This window comes from Schistocerca cancellata, chromosome 1, assembly GCF_023864275.1.
Source record: "Schistocerca cancellata isolate TAMUIC-IGC-003103 chromosome 1, iqSchCanc2.1, whole genome shotgun sequence".
NCBI lineage: Eukaryota > Metazoa > Arthropoda > Insecta > Orthoptera > Acrididae > Schistocerca > Schistocerca cancellata.
Genome location: NC_064626.1, coordinates 601207367 through 601220494, shown reverse-complemented (window position 1 = coordinate 601220494; position 13128 = coordinate 601207367). Strand labels below are relative to the sequence as shown.

Here is a 13128-nt window from a genome sequence, read left to right as displayed (position 1 = left end):
CGCAGTGCCGTAGGGGACCGCACCGCCACTTCCCATCAAATTAGGGACACTGTTGCTCCTGGGGTATCGGCAAGGACCATTCGCAACCGTCTCCATGAAGCTGGGCTACGGTCCCGCACACCGTTAGGCCGTCTTCCGCTCATGCCCTAACATCGTGCAGCCCGCCTCCAGTGGTGTCGCGACAGGCGTGAATGGAGGGACGAATGGAGACGTGTCGTCTTCAGCGATGAGAGTCGCTTCTGCCTTGGTGCCAATGATGGTCGTATGCGTGTTTGGCGCCGTGCAGGTGAATGCCACAATCAGGACTGCATACGACCGAGGCACACAGGGCCAACACCCGGCATCATGGTGTGGGGAGCGATCTTCTACACTGGCTGTACACCACTGGTGATCGTCGAGGGGACACTGAATAGTGCACGGTACATCCAAACCGTCATCGAACCCATCGTTCTACCATTCCTAGACCGGCAAGGGAACTTGCTGTTCCAACAGGACAATGCACGTCCGCATGTATCCCGTGCCACCCAACGTGCTCTAGAAGGTGTAAGTCAACTACCCTGGCCAGCAAGATCTCCGGATCTGTCCCCCATTGAGCATGTTTGGGACTGGATGAAGCGTCGTCTCACGCGGTCTGCACGTCCAGCACGAACGCTGGTCCAACTGAGGCGCCAGGTGGAAATGGCATGGCAAGCCGTTCCACAGGACTACATCCAGCATCTCTACGATCGTCTCCATGGGAGAATAGCAGCCTGCATTGCTGCGAAGGGTGGATATACACTGTACTAGTGCCGACATTGTGCATGCTCTGTTGCCTGTGTCTATGTGCCTGTGGTTCTGTCAGTGTGATCATGTGATGTATCTGACCCCAGGAATGTGTCAATAAAGTTTCCCCTTCCTGGGACAATGAATTCACGGTGTTCTTATTCCAATTTCCAGGAGTGTATATCCAGTTATATGATGACTTTTTTTCCAAAATTTGTTATTTGAAAAATATGGGTTGTTTTATACTTGCAGATTTAACTATTGCTGCTCAGGCCAATGATTTTATATTGTTTAACAGACTGATATAGGGGTCGTCTTACATTTATACAAATGGGAGTTTCGCTATTGAGGTTTATCAAATTTATTTTGAAGAATTCCAAAGGGTAGGGCTTAGTAAACATACTTTCATTTGAATGGGTTTGAGATTTCCCAATATGCCAAAGCACTCAATACAGTATTGACTATGTTTGAACAAACAACTGACATTTGACTTGCAGCACTAGGGCTTACGCAAGAAACTGTGAACTAGTCACTACAACAATATAATGCTCTGCTTAAAAGTTCACAATTTTGTGAAACACAGGAGGAAACAGCATTAAATTCTGTCAACTTACAAACTTTTGCTGTATTTGAACAGGTTTGCAAAAAAAGTTCTCATGCATGCATGCATGGATATCTTATATATACCGTACATTTATGCTGCTTTTGAAATAAAGGTAATATTCAAAGGCAAAAATCTTGTCCTTCAAAAACCATTATTTGATTCTGAACGCAAATCAATATTCTATTTGGTTATGAGAAACTGTAATGATTTAACAAGTGGGTTGAAAATGATAAATTCAGTCGCTGTTTGCGCATTATAATAAAACATCACCAGCTGTAGAGCAAGATGGTGACATTAAGGTGAAATGAGAAAGAAAATTAATCTACAACTAGATGTCTAACAAACAAAATATATCATATTAAATTGACTCTAATTGGTATCACAAGAACAAATTACAGCCGAAAAACCCTTTGTGGAGATAATATCAACAGAGATCAGTAGATCGCAGGACAAGCAGAAGTTCCAGAATTGCACTGAATCATGACTGCAATCTTTTATTTATGTATTAATTGCTGTAGTTATATATGACCTGTACTTTAAAGATACTGCCATCCATGTTTCACTTTTGCTCAAGCACAGAACTATGGAAGGGTTGAAAGGGGGCAGTGACACCAGTTTGGCTGAGAACTACAATGACTGCGGATTGGGAAGTGGTGAGTAGCCAATACGTTTCATCATGTTGTTAACCATGGGAAACTATACTACATACTTTGGCTTTTTATGAATGTCTACCATGTTTAAACTGCAGTTTGTGCCAGAGTCTATTTGTACTAGGAATCGAAATGACTTCAAAATTGGACAAATACTCAACAACAGCATACAGTTTTGCTAAAAGTCTAGACCCTGGGACAAGTGGCGTAATTCTGTATTTCGTTCAACTATATTGTCAAAGCCCACCGTGCTGTATGACGGTTGGCTGCTGGTTCTACACAGCCAATGAACTGAAGATAGTCATACAGTGACTGAAATCAATCAGTAAAATAAAGGATTTCAATATTTATGATCAATGCTGCCATTTAACCAAAATATATTGACAATAATAGTCATGGTACACACAGTTCGCAACGGAATTTGGCATCAATGAGAGAGCAACAGGCAGACAATATTTTAGGAAGGAACAGACATTGTAAAATTCCCACGGCAGTCCAGAAGCGAAATACGATGTGTCCCACCGTAGCCATAGCCTCAGAAAGCAGAACATATTGTGAAGAAATAACAAAATATTTGTGGCGACGAAGATACAAGCTTTACAGCTGTCCCTTTAGGATGACAATGATGATGGTTGAAAATAGTGATACTGCAGATGACAGGCTAAGCACACAAAGAAGGCAGTAAATATAAAAATTAATGTAAACAATTTATTTTTGTTTATTTTATTACTTACTGTATATTAAAATGTAGACAATGAATAAACGGCCTAATTTCAGGATAAGTGTAATATTAACTTTGTAAACAGATATCTCAAGTCAGTATAAGTTTGTAATTTTCATTAGCTGGAATATGTTAAAATTACGTGTTTCTCAAGGAGCACCTTAGAAAAAGGGGGTCGTTTTATACCCAAGTAAATGCGGTACCTACCCACATCATCTTAGATTTTTCCTACATTTTTTTCTATCTGCCAGTTTGTATGCTAAAGCAATTTAAGTCTTGGTTAACCATCCTCTGTATGATTTAATACAAGGTATTGCTGTATTTAATTATTCTACATTCAACTGGTTCTACTTCTAACTCTTGTCACATGTTCCATTTCTTATGTGGCATGCTCTGGAGTAACATCTTGAGCTTATAAGTAGTTTACTCTTATTTACAGTCTGGTCTTATTTTTCAATGTGCAATGGATGGTGTCACGTGTAATTCCAAATTCATCCATTTTTTGATCTAGATCTTTGCTACTGTTTGTGCGAACCTGAGTGTCCAAACAGTTCGAAGATGACAGCTTTTCACTCCACAGTAATTTTTGTTGAGGCCATATCTTTATCATAGAAAACTAGCACTTTATAAAACTAACAATGAAAACAATCAATTTTGTCCAATGTAATGTAATTCTGTACACAGTATAGAAGCTAAAGCAATTACCAAATTACAAAACTTTCACTGCATGACTCAAGACCTAAACTTTGAATTTAATTTTGTGTACTACAAAACCAAAAATTTCTTCCCAATACATGTAAAGATCTTAGCGTCATGTAACTGACAGTATACAAACGGATTTTTATAAAAATGCGACACTCCCACTCCACTAGCAGCAACATGACCATTCATTTAGTCTAAGTCCATTTCAGTATATATATGCTTCCCATTTTCTGCTCCTTGTTGCCCTGTGCCATATTTTTCTGCTACCAGCTATCAGTATGTGATAAAGAACTTTACGATTTTTTAAAACATATATCTGACAAAGTAGATTTATGAACAGACTACTGGTGTTTTATTGATCTGTCTATCAGGCTCAATTGAATTGTTTATTCATGTTCATAAAATGGAAGCTCAGACTGTTTCTTTTTTGACAAGTTATATATGGCACTACGAATCATTCAGCTCTAAGTATACATTTGACAAGTTATATATGGCATTATGAATCATTCAACTCTTAAGTATACAGCCTGGTTTCCCTTCTATCACTTCAAAAATCCAATAAAGAAATATGCAAACTTATGAAAGATTACTGAAAAAGAACTTGACCAACTTCCCAGAGAATTAATAGTTCAGTTAACATGTAATGCGTGGTACTGTCTCAAAATGTGTGTTATTAATTAATCTGTAACTACAAGGTGCAACATCAGGACATGAGTCTCTAATATTGTGTTTCAATGTAATTAAAATAAAACCTGATGATAAATGCCACTGGTCTCACAAAACATGGTACGAATGAAGCCTGACTTACACAAAACGGGCTATGAAACAAAATATATTATTTGGCAAAATGGCAGTACTGCATTACATGTCATTACTAAAACACTCACTCAATCTTCACCCAATGTTTTCTGATGTGTTATGTGAGAATTGACAATCTGATTGTTTTAATTCAAGCAACTAAATGGCTTCATTGAAGAGCTACCACACTTTCCTCTCCTTGCTCGCTGTGCATGCTTATATCTTGGATCATCTCCAAGTTTGGAATGGCAAAGGCAGAGTTTTGGTGCCACAGTAAATAAATAAAAATAGGGCCATTTCAGTCTGCATGAAACAGGGCCTATCACTGCAACATGTTAAGTAAGATTACTCTTCAAAATTTGCCTACTCAATGACAGGCCTGTGCCATACCAAACTAATTTTGACAGACTTCACAATACAAACAAGCACATCGAGCAATTTTTTGACACCAAAACAAGCTCAACCTTTGTATCCACTTGGAAACGTACCAGGAAATAAGTAAAACACAGGAAATAGCAAGGAAAGAAAATTTAATTTATTTCCTTTCTTCACACTAATCTTTTACACTTTCTTCAATACAAGTGACAACATGTCACAATTATAGTTCTCATATGAAGCACATGTTTTTACCACATGGCACCATACTACTTCTCACAGTCCATTTGTACATTGCACGTATAAACACAATTACATAACATGACATCTTAAATATGAACTTGCAATCAGACCACAAACATGTTTCAAACAGGTTGTGCCATTTCATCGCAAACATACAAATTGATTCACTGCCTGAAATTAAAATATAAAAAACTATATAAGACTAAAAGAGCTCTGGAAATGTATGTACAAATTACAAAGAAACTATGTGTTACTTGCAAGATAGACTGAGCCACTAAGGCTCCAAGTCACACAGCTCTTGCCAAATTATTAAAGTGCCTCCAGGCAGCTTAAAATATATATCTTTTAATTTTTTTATTGGAGTGTTGCATGTAACTCAGGTCACAGGACCATTTCCATCAACACTGTTTTCAGATCTGCGTGGAATACGCCCTTGTCTTATTCCTTTCCGAGACAGTACTGCATTTATAGATTCATTGGCTGTAAGTGAATTAAGACTAGTGGGGGCAGGCATATTTGAAGGCGTGGTTGAGGCACGCCGCGTCCTTATCACAAGATTTGGATTTGCATAGGGGGTAATTGGCGATGATGCACTGAGAGGCACATTTTGTCCACTATTTATTTGGTTATGTGCTGCAGGTGGCCTGCCAGGGCCCGAGTTACGGCCTCCACGAATAATGCTATGTGGTCCAAAAGATGCTCTTTTCCTACCCCGTTTTGATGCAATACCATTCTGACCAGGAACACCACCTACAGGTTTAACTCCTGGTAAGATAGGACTCACATCTAAAGTCCAAAGATTAATGCTAACAGATCCCCTAGAACGAGTCCTAGGACTTTCATTATTTGAAACACGATGATTGTTGGCATACGATTTTGCAACATGTTTCACTTCCAGATCAGAATTTTCACTACCTGAACCACTTGAACCGTCAGGGTCTGCAAATGAGGTTGTAGTCTCAGATCCCATTGTGACCTCACTTTCACTGTCTGTAGAATGGCTTGCACCACCTCGACTTCGCACGCGAGTCGTCTGACTAGACATACGGCCCCCCCTACCCCTCCGCCCACGCATTAAGCCACTGCCTCTGAATTTTGTTGTGTGAGAACTTGTGTTATTAACCTGGTTATGAGCAGCCACACGTGAAAATGTGAGTGGTTGTTCTTCTTCATCTTCAGTAAGGTGTGCACATCGCTCTTCTTCCTCCTTCAATGCCTGGAGTCTTCCAAGTTCCCATTCCCGCTTTTGTTGTTCAATTTCTGCCTCAGCTGCTGCCAATTGCTCTGCTGACCATGCTGCTTCAGTCTCCTCAACAAATCTCATTGCATAGCGTTCCACAGGAGTAAGCTGAAAATTATTTATGAGTTACTTTAATATTGTTACAAATGTAATGAAATGTGTAAGAGAAAAACTAAATAGCTAACATAATTAAGCCCTGTTGTACACTAATACATTAAGATAGCTTAAAATTGGGCACTAGTTACACTATCACTATCATACATAAAGATTGGTTATTACTATTCAAAAATGCAATGATATAACAGTCATTCTCATTATAATGGAAAGAGTTATGGTGCTACTAACATCAGTTAACAATGTGACGAGGACAGTGATTTCAAAGAACGGTTAAACAAATGAAGCCTGATGAGAGTAAAAGTAAGGGTAGCTAATTTCCTGAAAATCACAAAAGTTAAAGGAATTTGTACTTTTTTTTAATACTTATATAATGACTATGATATTGTGTCACATTTTGGAAAAAATAAATACATAAAAATTAATTCATGATGTAACTTCTATCAATGTCACCATGAGGATAGTGATAAACGTTTGTTGCCCAGCTGTCATAAATAGAAATTTATTCATTCATTTTCCTTTCTTTTCTCCACTTCTCTTATCCTTTAATTTATTTTTATTACAAAGTAATTACTTTAACAGAAGCATTTTCAGGAAAGTACATGTGCCCTGATTAAGAATTTTAAACTAGAACACTTGCACCTGAACTGAAAATGTTATCATTCTCATCATCAGTCCAGTCTTTTATCACTAACCAATTTTGCTTAGAAGAATCACATTATATTACATCAGAAACAGTATCACATAAGGTTTAAGTTAAATTTTGATATGGAATTAGCTGTGGACACAGTTAACACATGTATTAATATGAGGAAATTCATGAAACACACACAAAATTCAGACACTCTAATAGTGGAAAAAATTATATCATTCTCAATTAGAAACAAATAATTTGTTCCACCATATATATGGGTTTACAAATAAATAAAGAGGAAGCTAACACATCATACATTACATATTACAGATTTGAGACGGTTATGACAAAGATTTTTGTTAGACCAATGGAAAGTCCAGATTGGAATATGAACAATATAATGAAAAGGATACGTTGCTACTTGCTGTAAAGACAACACATTAAATTGCAGACAGGCACAGCAAACGGACTGTAACACATTGAGCTTTTGGCCAAACCCTTCTTCAGAAAAGAAAAAGAAAACACACACACACACACACACACACACACACACACAAACACACACACACAAACTGCTACCACCGGCCACTGCGGCCAGAATGAAACTCTCGAACTGAACGAAAGCAGCAATCTGGAGTGGTGGTGGGAAGGGGAGGGATATCTGGGTATGGGTGGGGGAGAGAAGTGTACTGTCTGGTGGAGCATACTGGGACTAGATGGCAGCATAACAAGGCTAGCAAGTCCACCATCAGGAGGATGTGGGAGAGTAAGGGGATGGGTGGTGGGGAATGGGAAAAGAGAGGAACGGAGATGGGGAAAAGATTAGTGGATGTGTTAGCAGAGAGTGAAACATGCTGAGGATGAGGAGACATTAACTGGGAGGAGGTGATAGGACAGAGGGGGTGGAAACTGTAGGATGGAGGATGTGGTAACAGTAGGTTACCATAGGTCAAGGCTGAGATAATTACATAGTACCAGGAGGGGAGAATGTGTTGTAAGGATAACTCCCATCTGTGCAGTTCAGAAAGCTACTGGTGGAGGGGAGGATCTTGATAGCTCAGGTAGTGAAGCAGCCATTGAAACCAAGCCTGTTATGCTCAGCTGCATGCTGTGCCACAAGATGGCCACTTTGCTCTTGGCCACAGTTTGGCAGTGGCTGTTAATCCAGGTCGACAGCTAGTTGGGAGTCCTACCAATATCAAAAGCTGTGCAATGATTGCAGTATAGTAGGTATATGACTTGGCTGTTTTCACACATGGCCCAGCCACTGATTGGGTACAATAAGCCTGTGTCAGGGATGGAACAGGAAGTGTGTGGTGGGTGGATTGTGCAGGCCTCGCATCTGGGTCTTACACAAGGATGATCCCTGCGGCAAGGTGTTGTGTACGGAACACTACTTTAAGAGGGGTGGGAAGGATCTTGAGTAGGATGTTCCTCACATCAGGGCATAATGATAGATAATCAAAGCCCTGACAAATGATGTGGTTCAGCTGTTCCAGTCCAGGATGGAATGGGTGACAAAGGCAGTACTCATCTGTAACTGGTTCTTGGGGTGTTTGGACAACTGGGGGTGTGTGGGGATATGGCATGAAAAATCTATTTGCAGACTAGGTCTGGGAATAGTGCCTGTCTGTGAAGGCTTTTATGAGACCTTCAGCATACCGGGCAAGGCCATTCTTGTCACAGCAGTTATGCCATCCTGGGTGGCTATGCTGTATGGGAGGGCCTATTTGGGGAGGAGCAGGGGCAGCTATCAAAATGCAAGTACTGTTGGTGGTTGGTGGGTTTCATATGGACACAGGCGTGGATGGAGCCATGGGAGAGGAGAAGCTTAATGTCCAGGAAGGTGGCATGCTGTTTTGAAGTAGATCAAGTGAAGCGGATGGGAGAGAATTTGTTACGGTTGTGAAGGAATGACAATAGTGTGTCTTGGTCCTACATCCAGATCATGAAGAAATCATCAATGAACCTGACACAGATGAGGTGTTTAGAGTTTTGGAAAAAGTCAGGACGGTGTATGAGGAATGAGGTAGTAGGTTTGGAGCCTAAAGGACATTGGGAGAGGTTGTGTTCAATAGTGGCCAAGACCATGGGCATGAGGCATATTGGCGTTAACAGAAGTGATGTCAATAATGATGAGGAGGGATCCAGGAGGTACAAGTGTGGAGATGACGGAGAGTAAGAGGAGGAAGCAGTTTGTATCTCTGATGTGGAAGGCTAGATTTTGGGCAACTGGTTGTAGGTATTGGTCAATGAGGGCTGAAATTCATTCAGTCAGGGCACAATAACAAACGGCAATGGGGCATCCAGGATTGTTAGGTTTAAAGGTTTAAGGTGGATGTGCGGAGTGTTGTGCGGGTGAGGAAGAAAATGAATTCAGGGCAGACAGTCTGGGAATTTCCTATTTTACTGCAAGTATGTGGCATCCAATGTATAAAATGGAGTACAAAAAGTAGTAAGTATGAATGTCCAGAAACGCTGTGAACCTTTCTGGTTGCACATTTACCTGTTGTTCTAACTGTCTGACTTCTTGTTCTGCCTTGCTAATTTCCTGTTCTCCTGAAGCTGCATTTCCTTCCGCTTCCTCTAGTGGAATAGACTCATCAAATTCTGCAAGATCAGCAGCTGCCTCAGCTGTGGCAGTTCTTGCAGCAAGGACATCAGATTCATCTTCTGCAGCAGCCAAAGCTGATTCTAGAGCACCTAAAGCAGCCTTTTCTTCAGTGGGTGCCTGTAAAAGAAAGAACATACCTGTAATGACCATTTATGTTAAAATATATTTATATAAAATGCTAAGTTATGGATAAAATATAGACAACAGTGTTAGGAAATACAGTACATGAAGTAGATAAATAGCCACTGTGAGTGTCTGACAAATGATGCAAGTCTGAGGCTGAACTACACCCATCACCTTCTTGCTCAAATGTCTATGGGTGACCCGATGTTGTTTTTATGGCAAATCTCCCAAAAACATTTTTGAAGGGACCACACATTTTGAAGGTCATAAGTGGGAAAAAGTACTACTGAAAATTACATCATTTGGTGATAATTTGATTTTTTTGTTGGTGGTAATTCAGAATTAAGGGTACCAAATTTTGGGATTTGGCAATATGCAATCTTTTAATGCCACTCTGCCTGACATGCAATCTAAATAAATTGTAATTCAAAATGTGCCTTTTCAAGAACATGTTCAGAATATAGCACCCATAAACTCTCAAAATTACACATTAGTATGAAAGAAGCAAAAATGTGTTAAATAAGGTGAAATTGGCTAAATAAAATACGTCAGACATGTAATTTTTTGAGTTCTAGAGGGGCACCACACCCTTGATAAATTTGAAGAATGGAATCATTATGGATGTGTAGGAAGTGGCAAAGATTCTGGTTCATTCTCATTTTCACTTTCTTCTTGTATCTCTGCCATTTGTTGTGTAAGACTTCATTAACTGCAATGAACTATCAGATGGCAACACCTTCGTCACTGTCAACAAATGCAGTGATGCTAAGGTACTGTGTGTTTCCTTCCTTCCCCATTTTTGCAGCCATTGCTCAGCTGCAATTACTTCTTTTTCTGGTGTGATGTCTTCCATAAGTACCATCCGATGAAAGCAGCCTTCTTCAAGCAGTTTCAGATTTTATGCACAGAATTCCACGCACTTCTTACAAAATGTACAGCATCTAAGATTGTTACCTTTCTCACTGCAGTACGAAGACAGTCCAGCCTGTGCCTGTATTTTTGTTTCAGGCAATGTATACTGCCTTGGTTGAGTGGCTGAATGTGGCTTATACAGATGGGAAGAAAAATTTATATTACACTGATACGATGTGTCTTTGGGGATATACTTCACACCGACCAATAAACAAAATTTCTATTTCTAGCACCCAAACTTGCACACAAGACTTGTCCAAATATAGTTGTCGTTACCCATGTTTTCAAATTAGATTTATACTTACATAGAAATGTCTGCACATTTTTAAGCCTTGTGGACTCTTTACCTTTCCAGTTATTAGTGGCATCAACTTTTCATTACAAAATAATAAAACAATTAGCCTATCTTTACTAAATTTTGTGCTGTGGCATTTCTCTCCTCTGAACTCAAGAGCTTCATTAGACAGAAGTTGAACAAATAAGCCTGTTTCAGCTGCACTATAAACATCACTGGGACAGTATTTTTGTATGACGGAAAAGTATTTATCCATGACTGAACAGTGTGACACTTCCAGCGTCACCCTGAACACATTAATATGTTAAATTATTTCAGTTCTTGGATCTTTTGATCCACTATTGGATGTTTTGAAATTTGAGTGTCTCAACTTTGGTGCCAAATATATTGCTTCAGTGCGAATCACAGTACCACCCATTGAAACATTCATGGCATGAGCTTGTTTTATCTACTTCAATAGCACCTTTTCCAGTTCCGGAAAGTGACTGTCATGCACTTATTTTTGTTTGTCACTTACTTCTTCCAAACATGCTGCTCCTATTATTTTTCATTTGCACATTACTGTATTTAATGTTAATGTTGATGGAGAAACATTCAGTTTTCATGCAATATCAACATGCTTAATGAAGGAATTTTTGTCCACTTTCTGATTAATGTTCCAGTTTTCTTATCTTGTCACACTGTCTTTTTGTCCACGACGTATCACTACACTATTTGAAAGAGAGAGAGACAGAGAGAGAGATAGTCAAATGCTAAACACTAACAAAGAACACACATGACTGAGTTACACACTAGTAAGTAGTTGATTTATTGTTCCACTGCTACAGAAATCAGAAGTGATCGGAGCTACTGCCAACCTATACAAACTATTTCTCTGTGTCATTTCTACGGTAGCAAATGATTTGTATGACATGCAAAGTTGCCAGCACTGAACAGCACAGTCTCCCTGCACTTTTCCTAACCAGAAGGCCACAAACATCCTGTTCCCACAATACCTGAAATTGTTGGCAACAAATACTGCAGCAGCCAAACAGTACTTGTACAACCCAATTTGAAAACGATAAACGAGGAGAGAGCAAGTATAAACGAATGATTTTAACCTGTGTATATTGCAACTGAGACTGGGACTTCCAAAAAGGAATTTACTATGTAGGAAAGTGTAGTAATGAGGATGTACCAACACACGACTCCACTGTACATGGTATCTGTCTTTCCTCATACTATCACGTCAATTAAAAATCCATTAAAAGAAAACATATTACTCTAAATTAGAGGTCAATAGGGAATCATATCACCACCCACTTAAGAAACAATATGGCAAAATGATTGTTTTCTTCTCTTTTCTTTTTTAAAATGCTATGCTGTCATAACCATACAAAAACATCAAGCACTAGTTACATTTTGGCAGAATCAGAGAAATATTTCACTTTTTTTTTTCTTTTGAAGGAAACACCTTCCCATTTACTAGAATTGTGGATCAGTTCTTACAGAAACCATGAAAAATGGAAGTGGAGTCCACTATGTAACTTTTACCAAATTTTTAACATAGTTTACTCACAAAATACATATTGTTTCAGCTCCACAATACACAGGTAAACTTCTGAGTGTACATTCAAAAAACTGCACTTTAACTATTCCTGGTGTCAGCTTTTAACTGGAAGACCTGTACCTCCCACACTTCTCACTTGCATGTCAACTTTAAAATACTTTCTTAAGTGTTTGTCAGTAACTGCTTGTCAAAAAATTTTGGGTATGGGACAGCCTGAATAAGGGGATAATGGAATTCTCATTATTCATTCACAGTATGTTTCACAATTATTTATCATCTCTTTCAGATCACATAATGACTTCAATGACACTCTCTTGAAATACTCAGTTAGCACACTTTATGTGGGAGAACATACCATTTTCATCGCATTAACACAGCTCAACTGACCAGAAATATCAGTTAGTAAATGCACTTACTAGTGCCTGTTAGTTGCTGCTTGTGCCCTAATCATAGTGTTAACATCTACAGTGATAGCAGAAACCACATTTTAATGTTCCAGAGGGATGCAAGTTGTGAATTCATAAATTGTGGTTTTAAACTGTGACAAATCACAACTAAAAATCACAGTTACCAGAAAATAGAATTCTCAGAAATACTGATATCACAAAATCAAAGTTGAGCCCTTCCCTAAAAAGGTGATGTATCTTAAGCAGGGACCACATTACAAAGTCATTAGGACTTGCCTGTATATCTGAAGGGTATTGCCATGTAACTAAGATACAGACACTGTACCTCTGTTATAAATGTTCAATTCCTCAAAACACTCCACTTTCGTTTGCATATTAGTAAGTG

General features: G+C 39.0%; 1 protein-coding gene across 3 annotated transcripts in view; it reads right to left on the bottom strand.

The window, feature by feature from the left end:
• LOC126182312 (helicase domino) overlaps nucleotides 1–13128 on the bottom strand; it is a 425840-nt gene that overhangs the window by 187275 nt on the left and 225437 nt on the right. For all 3 annotated transcript variants that reach the window (XM_049924839.1, XM_049924841.1, XM_049924840.1), the window contains 2 exons: nucleotides 9350–9574; nucleotides 5979–6203 (listed from right to left, as the gene is read on the bottom strand). In XM_049924839.1, coding sequence (XP_049780796.1) covers nucleotides 5979–6203; nucleotides 9350–9574 — 450 coding nt within the window. The remainder of the gene's footprint in view (nucleotides 1–5978; nucleotides 6204–9349; nucleotides 9575–13128) is intronic.